This window comes from Hetaerina americana, unplaced genomic scaffold (assembly GCF_022747635.1).
Source record: "Hetaerina americana unplaced genomic scaffold, ioHetAmer1.1.p SCAF_3, whole genome shotgun sequence".
NCBI classification, from domain to species: Eukaryota; Metazoa; Arthropoda; class Insecta; order Odonata; family Calopterygidae; genus Hetaerina; species Hetaerina americana.
The window spans coordinates 64,782,010-64,796,063 of NW_027286874.1; the positions used below are offsets into that span (position 1 = coordinate 64,782,010).

The window sequence follows — 14,054 nt, forward strand, 5'->3', positions numbered from 1 at the left end:
TTAAGGATCTAGAGTAATTTGAGAGGGAAAGTTTAGACAATGCTTGTCAAGACATAAAAAATGACCACATAAACATACATAATGAAGAATGAGGTGACAGATCCAGTTTCCAGACCAATAAAAACAAGTGGATCACTCGACAAGACTACTAACAAGTGCGATCTGATTGACAATTAACAATTAGTGCTCTGGCTAATAAATTTGCTCTTGTTGGACACAACACTATTTACACGACTGTTATGGAAATCAGATATCACAAATGTGTATAAGGTGGGTACCCAAAACAGTTACTGATCAACACAAAGAGCAAAGAATGCTTGATCACTCACCCTACAGTCCAGACCTTGCACCCAGTGACTATTTCATCATCTTGCACTTGAAATAGATGCTTAGAGCCAATGGTTTGAGGAGAACAAGGAACTAAAAGACTGCTGTTGTCAACTGGCTCAGAGTTACAAAAAGCACCCGGAAGGGAGCAGCGATTATGTTGAAAAGTGAAGTATAGGTTTGTAGGAAACCAAAAGAGTCAATTAAAACTTTTTCTAATGAATACATATTTTTTATGACCAAACAGCCCATACTATTTGAGTATGCCTCATATATTGCAGCATAATTGGTTGGTCTGATAAGTCCACGATTGGGCTGAGGCCAATGGTGTAAGAAATTCATACAACAGGGTAAGGAGGCCAGTTCCTTTCCCTGAGCCGCCTATGGTTTCCTAGAACGACCTGGTACTCAAAAAATCACAGAAGTTTAGTGAAGCTTAAGAGGCATCACCTGGAATTGAATCTAGGCCATCTAGTTAGCAGCCAAGCACTCCACTTATTGGACTATGACATTCCATTGAGTATACATACATATTGCAAGAAATACTCAGCAGTCTGTTGGCAACAAATATTATACATGAGAAATATGTCTATGTAAAGAATAAAATCAGCCAAAGACCTTTGAAGTTAACTGAAACTAGAAATATGATGTAGCCCCATATTAATGAATGATGAAATGAAGGGACTTTAGAAGTGGCATGCATTTATTTTTTTATCATAAGAGTAAATCTTAATTTGGTGGTATTAAGAAGTCAATCTGGTAATGTGTAGCAAACGAACCCTTTCCTATTAAAGGTACTGACAGAACTGATCATTAAACTAACCAGAGGTCAAAATTGAAAACTCACACATTTTACACAACAGGGCATATACAAGTAAGTAAATCAGCATAGGTTTTTTAAGAAAAAAAAATGAAATTTTCACGTGGCATTGAAAAGGAACCTTGAAAATGCCAGCTGCTTGGGGACACCTTCATGGATGAACTATCAGGGGAAAAGCATCACCATCCACTGATATACTCTAGATAAGAGGAATATGAAATATAATATAATGGAAAGCCACACAAACACATTACCTGAGGATAAATTGGCTGGACTAATCCTTTTCAAAAGGTTGGCATGCTTGCTTAAATCTTCATCATCAGTAACTTGATTCCAGATTTTAAGGAAATTATAGGGTGAACTTGATGACTCCATATCCAACTCCTTAAAACAGTCATCATCCTTTGAGATTTCCTTCAAGTGAAAGGTTTTATTTATTAGTATCAGGGTATCATATCAGACCAAATCAAGATTATATGACACAATTATGTGCTTTGGGTCAGAGACAAAATAAAAATGAAGCTTTTGGCCATAATTCATTTTATTAATATAAACTGTGTACTCTAGGCAATTATTAACGATTTGTACACTAAAATTAAGTCATGATTTATTAAGAATTTGAGCAGTGAAAATGTGTAGCACATAAGTCTCTTTTCTTTCATAGTGAATTGGAAAAACGTTTTCATGCTTACTAGGGTTGAAAAACACACAAGCAATTTCTGCAGTAGTCATAGTGATAGTGAATTGTGCAAACAATGCACAAATATTTACCAAATTATTGTCATATACCCACACAGTTAAGCAATATTAAACCCCCTGATGTATTTGAGAATTAATGCCAGCTATAAAAAACTATAAATTGGTTAGAATGGCTTGAAAATTTAAAATGTCAACAGCTACCTCCTGCATTACTATTAAACAACCTGACTAATTCACAATGTTCAGCACTTTGTTCAACTTTTGCGCCCCCCCGGGAGTCAAAACCAAATCTCAGTTACTCTGTGAACTTCCCTTACTTTTCCCTCCTCTTTAACACACCCTCTGCTTAGCAATGCATCTGCAAAAGCAGCATGCTGCCAACCCTCCTTTACTTCCCATTCCTCAAAACATTCAATCATTTCCCCCTTCCCTTTTTACCTCACCCCTTTCAATAATCCTCCCCTATAATTTCCTTGAGATACTCCTTGAAGAAGACACGTACAAATTTTTGAGCAAGTAAGCCCTAGATAGTGGTGTTGTAATATGACGTTGAGACCATGGTCAGAAAATATTGATTTGAGATGTACAATTTATAGATTGAATAAAGTTAGTTTGGCAGGCCGGGTCAAACATGAAAGTCATTCCAAACTTTATAAAAATTTAACGTCACTATTTATTACATTGGATACCAGAATTAAACATTACAAATTTTGAAAAATTACTGGAATGACCATAGGATATCAAAACTTACCATTGGTTGGTCTTTGGAGTTCTGTAAATCAGAGCCACATGCTACAGGTTCACTCTCTAAATTGTCTAAAAGGCTAGGACCAAAAGTCTCACTACCTTCACTTGAGATAGCAGATTCACATTCATTTGTTAGCATTGGCATATCCCTTAATGGTTGTACCGTTTGATAACTGTGAAAATTAAACATTCATGGTATGAGATATAATTGAATTTAGCAACAAAGAGTACGGTATACTAGTGATTCACCTTGTCATTACAATAAATCAGGAAAATTTTTATTACTGCATAAATTTCATGGTTGTCACCTACAACTGGTATATAACCTAAGTTAGACCACAAAAGGGTTCCATCATGTGCTAATTCATATTCTGAGGGGGCTATTACAAACACCACACACCACTGGCAGAGCTCACCTGTCTGTGGTATGATACAGATTGAAATGAGTCTTACCATCTGGAGCGATTATGAAAGGCAGAGTGACTCTGCCGGTCGGTATTACCAGTCAGAAGTGAGTCTCACCATCCAAAGCGATTACGAACAAGTTTCAGATGGAGTGATACTCCGCTAATGGGTTGGAGTTACATCCCGGCCAGATATCTCACCTTTGAAACTCTGCCTGGGTATACTTTCAATAGGGCAGCAGTATGTTTACATCGGTGATCTTCACCTCGCATATTATAATCATTAAATTTGAGCATAGGAGTGCGTTAAACACTATTTTTTTGCATTAAAAATAACCAGAAAGTTAGAGTAAAAACAGGCGAAGTGAAATTACCAAAATTGGTTCTTCAAAAAAGTATCTTATAAGAACTACACAAAACTTTTTTATTTTATCAATGCAATGTAATTATTAATTTTGTTTAGCAATACCTACGCTATATGCGGCATGTATTTAGTTAATTTCAACACTGAGCTCTTTAATTTTTTTAAAAATACTTTGCTCCTATTCGCATTCGTCATTTGAGCAAAATTGGAGGAGTAATACATGAAACGAAACGCTTATGCTAAGAATAAATCCACAAAAAGACATAATTATGAATGCAGGATGTAAGTACCCACTTTGAAGTAAGTAATGAAGAATTTGTGAAACATTGTGTTCCTGTATGTGATTTGCTTGGTAATTATTCGTGTGTAAACAATCATGAGTTGCCAGGTCTGTTTATCTATTATTTTGACATTCTTTGTTGATTATCCAGAGCTACTCTCATTGTTACCCTTTCATATTTTGCTATTATAAATACAAAAATCCCATTTTTCATATTTAATGAGGCAATGAAGAATTTGTGAGTTACTTACATGTTCCGATATGTGATTTCTTGGGTAATTATTCTTTGGTACACCATTGTGTAATGCCTAATGTGCTTTAACATTCTTTATTCTCATCAAATATTTTAATTCATTAGCAAAGACATTCACGTAAACAGTGAAATAGTGACTTGTTGAAAATGAAAGAGATTTCTTGTGATAGCAAGGGGACAATTACTGTAGGTATCTATCAAACCCCAAGTGATTATTGATGCATTGATATTAATTGACATAGCTAACTACCTAATGTAATAAAAAACCAAGGGCAACACTCGTACATGGATTTTTCTATATAACAATACAACAAATGATGGTAAGGGGTTTTTCGATATGAAATACCTGGTAGTGGTAGTTTAGTTTTTAGGGTACTTTGACTGGTGTCAAAGGTGTCAACCAATGTCATAAGGTTTGTAACCTCAATACCCTAGTAATAAATAGACAAATACATAAATAAATAAAGACATTTTTATCAAAAGCCTAAAAAATAGGATACCACAACTAAAATTTTCCTATAAACTATTTAAGGAGCTAGGATAATCCCCTAAAATATTAAGATCACCCCTTATTTTAAAAGTGTCTCTGGCCCTCTGGTATTTGTTCCACTGTGTCAACATTTGGTTCACCATCACGGACAGGTCACACTCTTTGCAGCAAGGTTTTGCTTTTTCCTCCGTGAAGAGGTATGAGTGTGTGAGGATGCAATGCCTTATCCTCCAGCACGTGATGTCGACCTCTTCCCTCCAATTTTCTGAATGGAAAAGGGCCATGCCAAAAGCACCAACTTTATTGCCCTCAGTTTGTCTTTATCCATGGACCACTAAGCCTCCTACCACTGGTTTAAAACCTTGTTTCGCAAGGCCGCCATAAGGTCCTCCACAGGAACCAACGTGGAATCGGTCTCAAACTTCCCCAGAGTATACTTTGCTGTTTTGTAAGCTTTCTCATTGCCATTAATTCCTACATGGCCAGGAATCCATAGGAAGGATACTCTGGTTCCCCTTATAGGAATGGATCTCTTGAACTATCGGATGCATTGGCGAGAATACCAATATAGATTGTAACATGCTCAGAGAATCCAAGCAAATTAGGAAAGAGCCATTATTTCTTTTTATTTTGATTAAAGCTATTTTAATTGCTATCAGTTTGGCTGTGAAAACACTGCACAAACTAATCAGTTTTTCCCTCAGGGCTCCATGATAGCACGAGACCACCACGCAGGCACATGCAGATTCCAACTTCGATCCATCGGTATAGACACGGACAAAGTCAGAGTGCAATCCAAAGAATGCACTAAAAAGTCACTGGCTTCTCGACTCAGTTGTGAACGTTTTAGGGTGCATGTGAGACATGGTCTTCACAATAAGCTTTGGTGTTAACCATTACCATTTTATGAATTTTTTCCATCATTTCAAGAGTTCTAAAACTCAATAGAGCTGAACGTAGTTCGTTATGCTTGCTAATCATTTGTTAACCTTGGTGTTCTCCTGGGTAAATTGAGTATGTATTCTACACATGTCCCATGATACAAGAATTACATGGCTTTGCAGATCCTTTGTGATTAGAAAAAACTGGCATGCCTGATATCTGATGAGAGATATTTTACTTATAGTTAATGGCACACAAATCACATTATGAATCCTTTTTCGACATTATTCACGAAATTGGATCACACATCTTGAGTGCACTGAGTCGCACTAAAGCGTAATAACACTATAATCCATGTTTTATTACCTAGAAAGGTGGCACATAAGCAAGCTAGTAGTGTATATACCAACAATAATTTCAGCAGATTAACCTTTTCTGACTTAATTATTTTATTAAATTTTTAACCATTTTCTTAGAAATCAAAAATAACAGAGATAAATACAGAGATGCGGAAACTTTTAAACATTATGAGAATTAAAATTTAATGAAAAATAATCATGAGCTACTTAAAGGATAAAAGAAACTGCAGAATTATTCCATTGAATTATTAAACCTTAAAAGAATATTAGTGATTGAAATGTAACTGACCTGTAGTCACCACCAGAGTGAACTCTTTCATCCATTTTATTTTCTCCGAGTTGATTAGACACTTTCTCTGTAGTTTCATACCTAGGCAAATGTTTAGCTCCTTGAGAACTAGAATATTTATTTGCTATTTGAATGCAACCTTTACCAGGGTCCTGAAAAACAAAATCATAATATATGAAGGTAAGTAATCAAGCACATGTATGTAGGTGCTATGCTAGCTCCAGAACACCTATCCATAGAAAGACATTCATGAAAAACACTGCTCAAATAAAAATGTCCATTGATCAACAAATTTTTAAAACCTAAGAATGCATTTAATAATGTAACATCGAGGCAAGTGAAAAATGACTCATGGGTGCACCCAACTGAAGTATGGTATTAGGGAGAAATAAAAAAGGGTGAACAATTTTCTCATCCTAATAGATATTATACGGTGGAACCATGCTTAACGAGCACCTCGAACAGCAAGTACTTTACATAAAGAGCAAAAAATATTGGTCCCATAAATGACTCACTTAACAAACAAATTTTGGCATAATGAGGGGAGGGGTATTCCCAGATTCATTGTGTGCCTGCTACTTCGTTTATCTTAGCACTCATTCCGCTAGCATCTTGGCGTCTAGTGATCAACCATTTTTCCAAACTTGCATTCAAACCTATAATTAGTTATTTTGTGTTAAGTTTAATGATATTTTAAGCATAGTTTTAAAAATGACCCCGAAGAAAAATCTTTAAGACAAAAGCCATGAGAGAATAAAAATAACAGTAGAAATGAAAAGTAAAATCATTGAAAAACGGGAACAAGGTGTGAGCATGGCTGACACATAGGTACTTAAACAATCGGTCGACACCAATGATTGCCTTTTCCTTCATGAATATGGACAAGACTAAGGAGATAGACACTTCAAATAGAGTGAATAGAGTATCTATGCAATGGTTACCTATTCTCAACGATGCTGAGAGGTTGCTTCTCATATGCATTAATAAAAAGCAATTGCAATGTGACACCATTAACGAGAATATAATTTGTAATTTCTGCCGACCTCGTTACTAAGACGTCAGGATCATCAATGGCTGAACAAATATTTAAGAGGAGCTGTGCATAACTCAAGGAGTTAACAAGAGGAACCATCCACGGCATTATGAGGCATGGTGAAGCAGCAAGCTCAGAGCCAAGGGCAGCAGAGAACTTCATCAGTGACTTCAAAAAGCTCGTAGAGTCTGAGGGTTACCTACCACAACATGCTTTTAATTATGATGAGATGGTTCTCTTTGGGAAAAAGATGCCGAAACAAACCTATATTTGTGCACACAACAGTAAAAGATAATGCATTGCCCGACCACAAAGCAACGGAAGTCCATCTCACATTCTATTTTGCACAAATGCGAGCAGCGATTTGAAAATCAAACCCCTGCTTGTTTACCATTCAGAAATTCCACCAGCCTTCAGGAAGTATTAAGTCCAAAAGAGAAAGCTAAATGTGATGTGGAGGTCACGAGAACCTTTTGCATCGTACCATGCATTTAAGATAGATAGATAGATCGTGGTCTTTATTTGGGCGAAATTGAGACCAAATGGTCCCTTCTTCATTTAAGGCATCACCCTAATAAGGCCAAACTGATGCGCGCCATATATTTATTTAACAATCATTCTGAGTCGAAGTTTTACCTCATTTTGAAGCATCAGTGAAAAGTTATGTCTCTAGGCAGCTTTCTATTAAAAAGGAATTGGGTACATATCATAAATAATTAAAAATTAATTTTGATTCTTTTTTGCTTTTACAAATCTAGTTCTCATTCCCAGTTGGTTCATTTGACAATTGAAGAAAAAGTGAAAGTGATCCACAATCATGACAAATGTATACATAATTTTCTTTGAATAAACTTTGTACATAATATTTTGGCATCGGGATGCATTATTTTATTTTACATTGATTTATATGCACAAAGTTATTACACTAAACGAGTGTTTTGCCACATGAGTCAGATCGCAGAACAGATTACGCTTGTATTATGAGGTCCCATTGTAGTTTTTAATTCTGCATTTGTTGCTCAAGTACTATTGGATCTACCAGACAACCAGGCTAAGAGAACATTCATATTACATAAAGACACGAAAAACCAACACATCAATAACCTCCAGCTCAACCCAACAAAACAAAAGGGACGAGGGAAAAAAAATGAATCTCCTGGGAAGTTGGTAAACTAGACTAAAAATAAACACATTTATAGGGACATACTTGCTTCATGACAGAGTTTAGTTCATCAAATGTCTGTCACTATGTGAATTGCCATTATACAATTGTTTTTACACTAAAATGATTCAGACATTTCTTGAGATTTGTACACTGCTGGTATATATTTTGATGTATTTTGCATCAGTGACAGTTTAATACCAGTTACAGAATGCATTTTGCATCTAAAAATGCATTACATCTTGTTATTAATCAAGGTAAGTATTTTTTAGCTCATTCACAAGCAGATTTCGATGCTATCTTGAGAAATGAAATACGTGGGCCATTCAATAATTCTTTACCAAACTCTAGAGATGTCACTCATAGTATCAGGAAAGGTTTTCTTTATTAAGTGCCATCTCTCACTAGACTGCTGTTTAACTTTAAACTATGCCCATGACTTGGTCTTATTTTCATGGTCAATTGAAGCAACAAACTTTTGCTTATTTAAGGAAAAAGAAGAAAATGAGTTTCGTGAGATGATTAAACACAGTTATTCAAATGACTAAACACCAAAAAGGATCAAAGCTGAGTTGCATGAAGTTCATCACACATCTGCTCCTGTGTTTGCAACTGTTTACAATTGGGCAAATGAGTTTAAATGAGGCTATGGATGAGATATATAAAGAAATAAAAATCATTATCATGATCAAAGGCACTAGCAAAGGGTATTTCGGCATATCTTTGGCCAAGCTATCTTTTTTTTCAAATCATTACACAAAGGAATAAATCTCTTTTACTTGAATATTATGAAACACCAATGTAAATATCCTTTCCATAAAAATAAAAAAAAAGGGAAAAGACATTGAAGTCATAATCCTTACCTTTGGATGTGGAATATGCTTCTCCTGAAGAGCACGGGGAATTGAGGTACAATTGCATACAACCCTAGGATAACCCCATTCATTTAATTTGTTATCACCAGATGACATTGAATCACCTTTCCAGTTAGGACTAGAACCCTTTGAGTAGACATTTGGTTGAATTTTATCAAAGATTTGGATCGATTTAAGTTCTTCTTCACAGGATTTCATGTCTTCTACTACCATTCTGGAAAAATAATGAAAAATCCAATTATTCACAGAGTATTTTGAACTACTTTGAATTATTTTATCTGTTTGACCATCATGCATGAGAGAGGAGATGACTTTTACAAGGGTAACAATGTACTGTTGGTAATTTATCAGACACCAAATATTGAAACAAACATCACCCATGAAAAACCTTCATGAACCACGTTGACATTGTTATGGACTTGAACTAATATTATTAGAAATAAAATAAGGATTTTTGTATAAACAGACAATAGCAAGCACTATCCTCAAAGAGAAATCTCTTATAAGAAATTAGAGGTCAACCAAATGAAGTCAGTCAAAACAAAAACAGTTGAAATGAAACTACAACTGTAAGGTGAAAACTTCCAAGTCCTGACACAGAGATGAGCGAAAATCCAATAAGGGAAAATTCATGATTCCTGCCTGAATGCACATGTCATTAGTTCATAAGACAAGTTGAAACTTGTTCTCTCAAGCAGTTTGTTCACACGTACTGCTGCCATAGACTTCTTTCGCGTTTTCGTCAAAATGGAAAAACTTGAATTTCGTGCAGTCATAACATTCTGATGGATTAACCCCAAAGGAAATTCATCCAAAGTTGACAAATATGTATGGGGAATACTCTCCTCCTCCAATGACAACTGTTAAGGTGGGCTGCTGAATTCTAACATGGTTGCACATCCCTGACCCACATGAAGAACACCCAAAAACCACAACCACAATGGAAACCATTGTAAAGGAGCACTATATCATGTTGGAACGGTATGTGAGTGAGGTAGCTAAGGCCGTGGGGATATTGGAAGAAAGAGTGCAAAACATCTTGCACAAAGAATTACGAATGCGAAAGCTATGTGCAAGGTGGGTGCCAAGAAATCCTCTTTAGCTAAGTTATCCCGTTTAGCTAAGTTATCCTGTTTAGCTAAGTTAGCCTTGTATAGTTCTCCCATATCTGCAGAAAACCAGCCACAGTGGCGGAGATTTCCTTTTCTTGGCCCCTTGTCAAAGTCAAAAGTACAAAGAATCCTCCCAAAAGAAAAGGTGAGACCGACCTTCTACAATAAATCAAAATTAATCAACCTGTAATGCAACACGAATGACCAAGTTAAACCTATACACAAGAGTGGGGTGTACAAACTCCTCTGTAAAGACTGCAACCGGATATACATAGGCCAGACGGGAAGGAGATTTGAGACGAGAATAAAGGAGCACCGAGCATGCTTTAGAAAAAACATCTCCACGTCACTCTTCGCCAAACATCTGAGAGACTGTGGTCACAGCAGCGATTTCATCCCCGAAATCCTGCTCTTTGAGAAGAAAGGTCACCGCCTCGATGCGCTGGAGCAATTAGAAATACTTCAGCACATGGATTACGGAGGAGATGTTTTGACCAAAGAATTTCTTTACCCTTTGTGTTCCCTGTTATTGTATTTTCCTTGCCCATCTGCCAACTAAACTGACACCAAGCATACCCTTTTCAACAATGAATTAACTCCTCCCAGCCTGCTACTTTATCACCTAATTACCCGACATTATCGACGCCAAGCAAAACTTTTTTTTCCAACAATATATATTTATTTTTTTTCTCTCTCAACAAAGTATCTTTTCAACAATGTATATTTTTGTTATTTTATATTTTCAACAATGCATTAATTCCTTCTCCCAGGCTGCTAATTTATCAATGTTACCCTTCCTCCTCCTCCTCCGCCCCCTCTTCCTACCTCAACCAATCCTTGCTTTCCTCCCTCCCTTCTCTTTCCCTCCATCCAGAGTTATATATACTGTGTTTGACTTGTATTTTTACCTGATGATGTTATACCATAACGAAACCTAGGTCGTAAATAAAAGTTTTTTAGGTGGAAAGGTGAAGTAATTTTAAATTTAATTTCAATATGAAGAATTTCCACCAAGTGATGCCAGAAACTGTTTCATTTATCAAGTTTGCACAAAGACTGACTCACTCTGTATGTTCTCACAAAACCTAAGTTTCATTTCAATCCATTTCCAATCCAATTGTAAAAAAGAACTTTTTTCCAAGAATGCTTTGAGGAGAAAAAATACTTCTGTTGTAAATTTTAGACAAAACAATGAATTTGGGTGATGTAGAGTTATATAAGTTGGCAGTATAGTGCAACAGAAAATCCTGAATCACTCTGTAAATGTCATAAAATAACTAAATTAAGTATATAATGCACACCATTGATTCAGGATACATACCTTGCTTTCTTTGGTTTGCCTTCGTTTGTTTCTTCCAATTTTTTCTTCAAAAGAGAAGCATGAGACCTAGCAAGTTTATTATCTGGATCAACCTGTAAGACTCTCTCAAAGTCTTTCATAGCCTGCAATAAATAATCAAAGACATGCTGTGAAAACAACCATTAACTTTTAAGGAGGAAAATCCTTTTATTTACATATTCAAATTTTTAAATAGCAACATAAATTTATTATTTAACTAGCACCAATATAAATAAATATTACCTTATTTTTTAAAAATATTTTAAAATAAAGCTTGAATTAATAATTTTACATACTTCTTGCAGTCATTTCATTACGATATCTATGTATGTATACTTTAAAAGCAGAACACAAAACTTAACAATTACAGGGAGTTATTATATAGAATAGCCAACTATATCAAGTTAATTCCTGATTTTTATCAATGGAGTTTAATTAAAAGTTGATTTTACAGAATAACTTATGATATTTCCTGATGAAAGCAATGAGCTACATTTAACATAAATGCAACTACAGATATTAACTTAAGCAATTAACCAAAAATAAGAGCAATGGTTTTTGAAAATTTGAAAATCATTTTCCCTGATTCCATGAACTTTTATTAGCTTGCCGTGAAACCACGCCTGAAATGCCATCAGGGGCTATCCAGAAAAGACATCTGCAGAAGAAGAGGAAGGATCTGAATGATTTGATGAGGAAATAAAATAATTCTATGAATCTAAAATTTTAGAAAATGATAGAGATGAATGATTCGAGGGTCTTTGGATATCCAAAAATAAATGTAAAAGTAATACAAAATTAGCTTTAACAATTAAAGGACTTTTAGTGGCCTTCTTGTGAATTTATAAGAAAGCTTTTATAAGTTTGAAAAGAATGAAAAACTTACATGCTGAAATCGATTCTATTTCCCAATAATTTGAAATTTCAAGTAATCACTAGAGGTAGTCAATACACTTAACAAACTGAACTTAGAAAAGGAAATAATAATTTTTATTTTTTTATAATTGCATAGTAAGTTTTATCAAAGTTTACATTTTGGGAGAAGGTCTTACCTCAAGTTTGTATGTCTCTTACAGTATGGCATTTGTAAAACCAGAGGGCTGAAATAGAACACATGAGTAGCCAAAAAGTGGCCAAGAATGGCATATGTCTGTCCTTAAACAGACCCTTCCAGAGACTTAACATCAATGATCTTAGAGGGCTATTATAAACTAGACAATGGACCTACCAGGCAGAGTTTACTGATACCAGGTTTGTAACTCAATCTACAGTGTTTACAAGACTAGGGGGCTAGAGTCTCAACACTGGTCAGAGTATTCACTTTAGGGGTTGGAGTTTTATTATTAACCGAAGGCTTCGTATAAATAAAAATTATCATGTTCACCCGGCCTAAAATGATATTAGCCCATGGTGATAAGCAGTTCAAATAGCAGATGAAATGGTAAATGGAATATACAAAACCTTTAAAAAAATAGATATATTCATATTTATTATTTATTAGGAAAAAATGATTGACATGACAATGAATACCAAATTAACATGTGTAAAATTGTTGATTAAAGGCCGCAGCGGAGAAGAAGGTAAAGGGTGCTGACTTCTTAAATGAGAAAATATAGATTAATATTCATTTTCAGACGAAAGAGCCAATCAAGGTACAGAAAACTATGATCTTGCAGCATCAATTTATATGAGCATATGAATTTCACCTAAAGGAAATTCTCTGAAGAAAATAGGACATGCTATGGAAACTTTTCTACCAAAAAACAGTCCACTGATGTCTATGTATCAATGAAGAAAACAACACAAAGATGGTTCATGAAAGATTATTACACATTTTGTCCTTATGATTCCTCTATCTATCCATCGCAAAAATTCAAATCAATATGAGAGGACAATAGGAAAAATAATGGTAAATTTTTCATCCAGGCTGAAAAAATGCAATCCATGCATCATGGATTTGATGTTTTATCACAGGGAGAGACAGGATTTTGGACATCTTTTGATAGATGTTGAATAGACAGATTTGGAGAGCATAAAAAAGCAAATGCCTACTGCAGCATTGCAATTTGAGGAATACTTTGGGTCTAACACAATGAAGTTCATTATTAATCATTACTATAGTTTATTAATTTTCAGTGTATTTTGTTAACAAAAAATTTGCAAAAACGTTACAAAAGAGATACAAATAAATGTTAAAGAAGTAAACAGTAGAGAGTAAAATGAACAAAAATAGGGAACCAAAAATATTCAGAAATTTAAGCTGAATACAGAAAAAAGACAGCATTCAGTAAACGAAAAGCACACAGATCGCGGTAGGACTCACGGTAGATCTCTTGGAATAATGTAGAAAAGAGTAAAATGTAAACGGAAACAGACGAGTATAATAGTATACAGAGCGTAGTAAACAAAGGGAATAAGAAATGAAGAGAAAAATAGACAGAGCAAATGTATGGAAATTGAGGAAATGAGGTCTAAGAGAAAGCTCACTCCCTAACCTGAAGGATACTCAAAATGAAAAGAAAACCTTAGGGAAAGAAAATTGTAGATGCAATAATTGGTGAAGAGGAGTTTACATTGAGATGGAGTGAATTGTATAAGGAAGAAATATATACAGAACAA

At 35.0% G+C, this 14,054-nt stretch overlaps 1 protein-coding gene across 4 annotated transcripts in view; it reads right to left on the bottom strand.

Annotated features, from left to right (window-relative positions):
• The window catches only part of Spag1 (Spag1 axonemal dynein assembly factor), a 38,280-nt gene that overhangs the window by 11,289 nt on the left and 12,937 nt on the right, over window positions 1-14,054 (bottom strand). For all 4 annotated transcript variants that reach the window (XM_071588551.1, XM_071588550.1, XM_071588549.1 and 1 more), the window contains 5 exons: window positions 11,418-11,539; window positions 8,973-9,198; window positions 5,915-6,066; window positions 2,598-2,766; window positions 1,402-1,561 (listed from right to left, as the gene is read on the bottom strand). In XM_071588551.1, coding sequence (XP_071444652.1) covers window positions 1,402-1,561; window positions 2,598-2,766; window positions 5,915-6,066; window positions 8,973-9,198; window positions 11,418-11,539 — 829 coding nt within the window. The remainder of the gene's footprint in view (window positions 1-1,401; window positions 1,562-2,597; window positions 2,767-5,914; window positions 6,067-8,972; window positions 9,199-11,417; window positions 11,540-14,054) is intronic.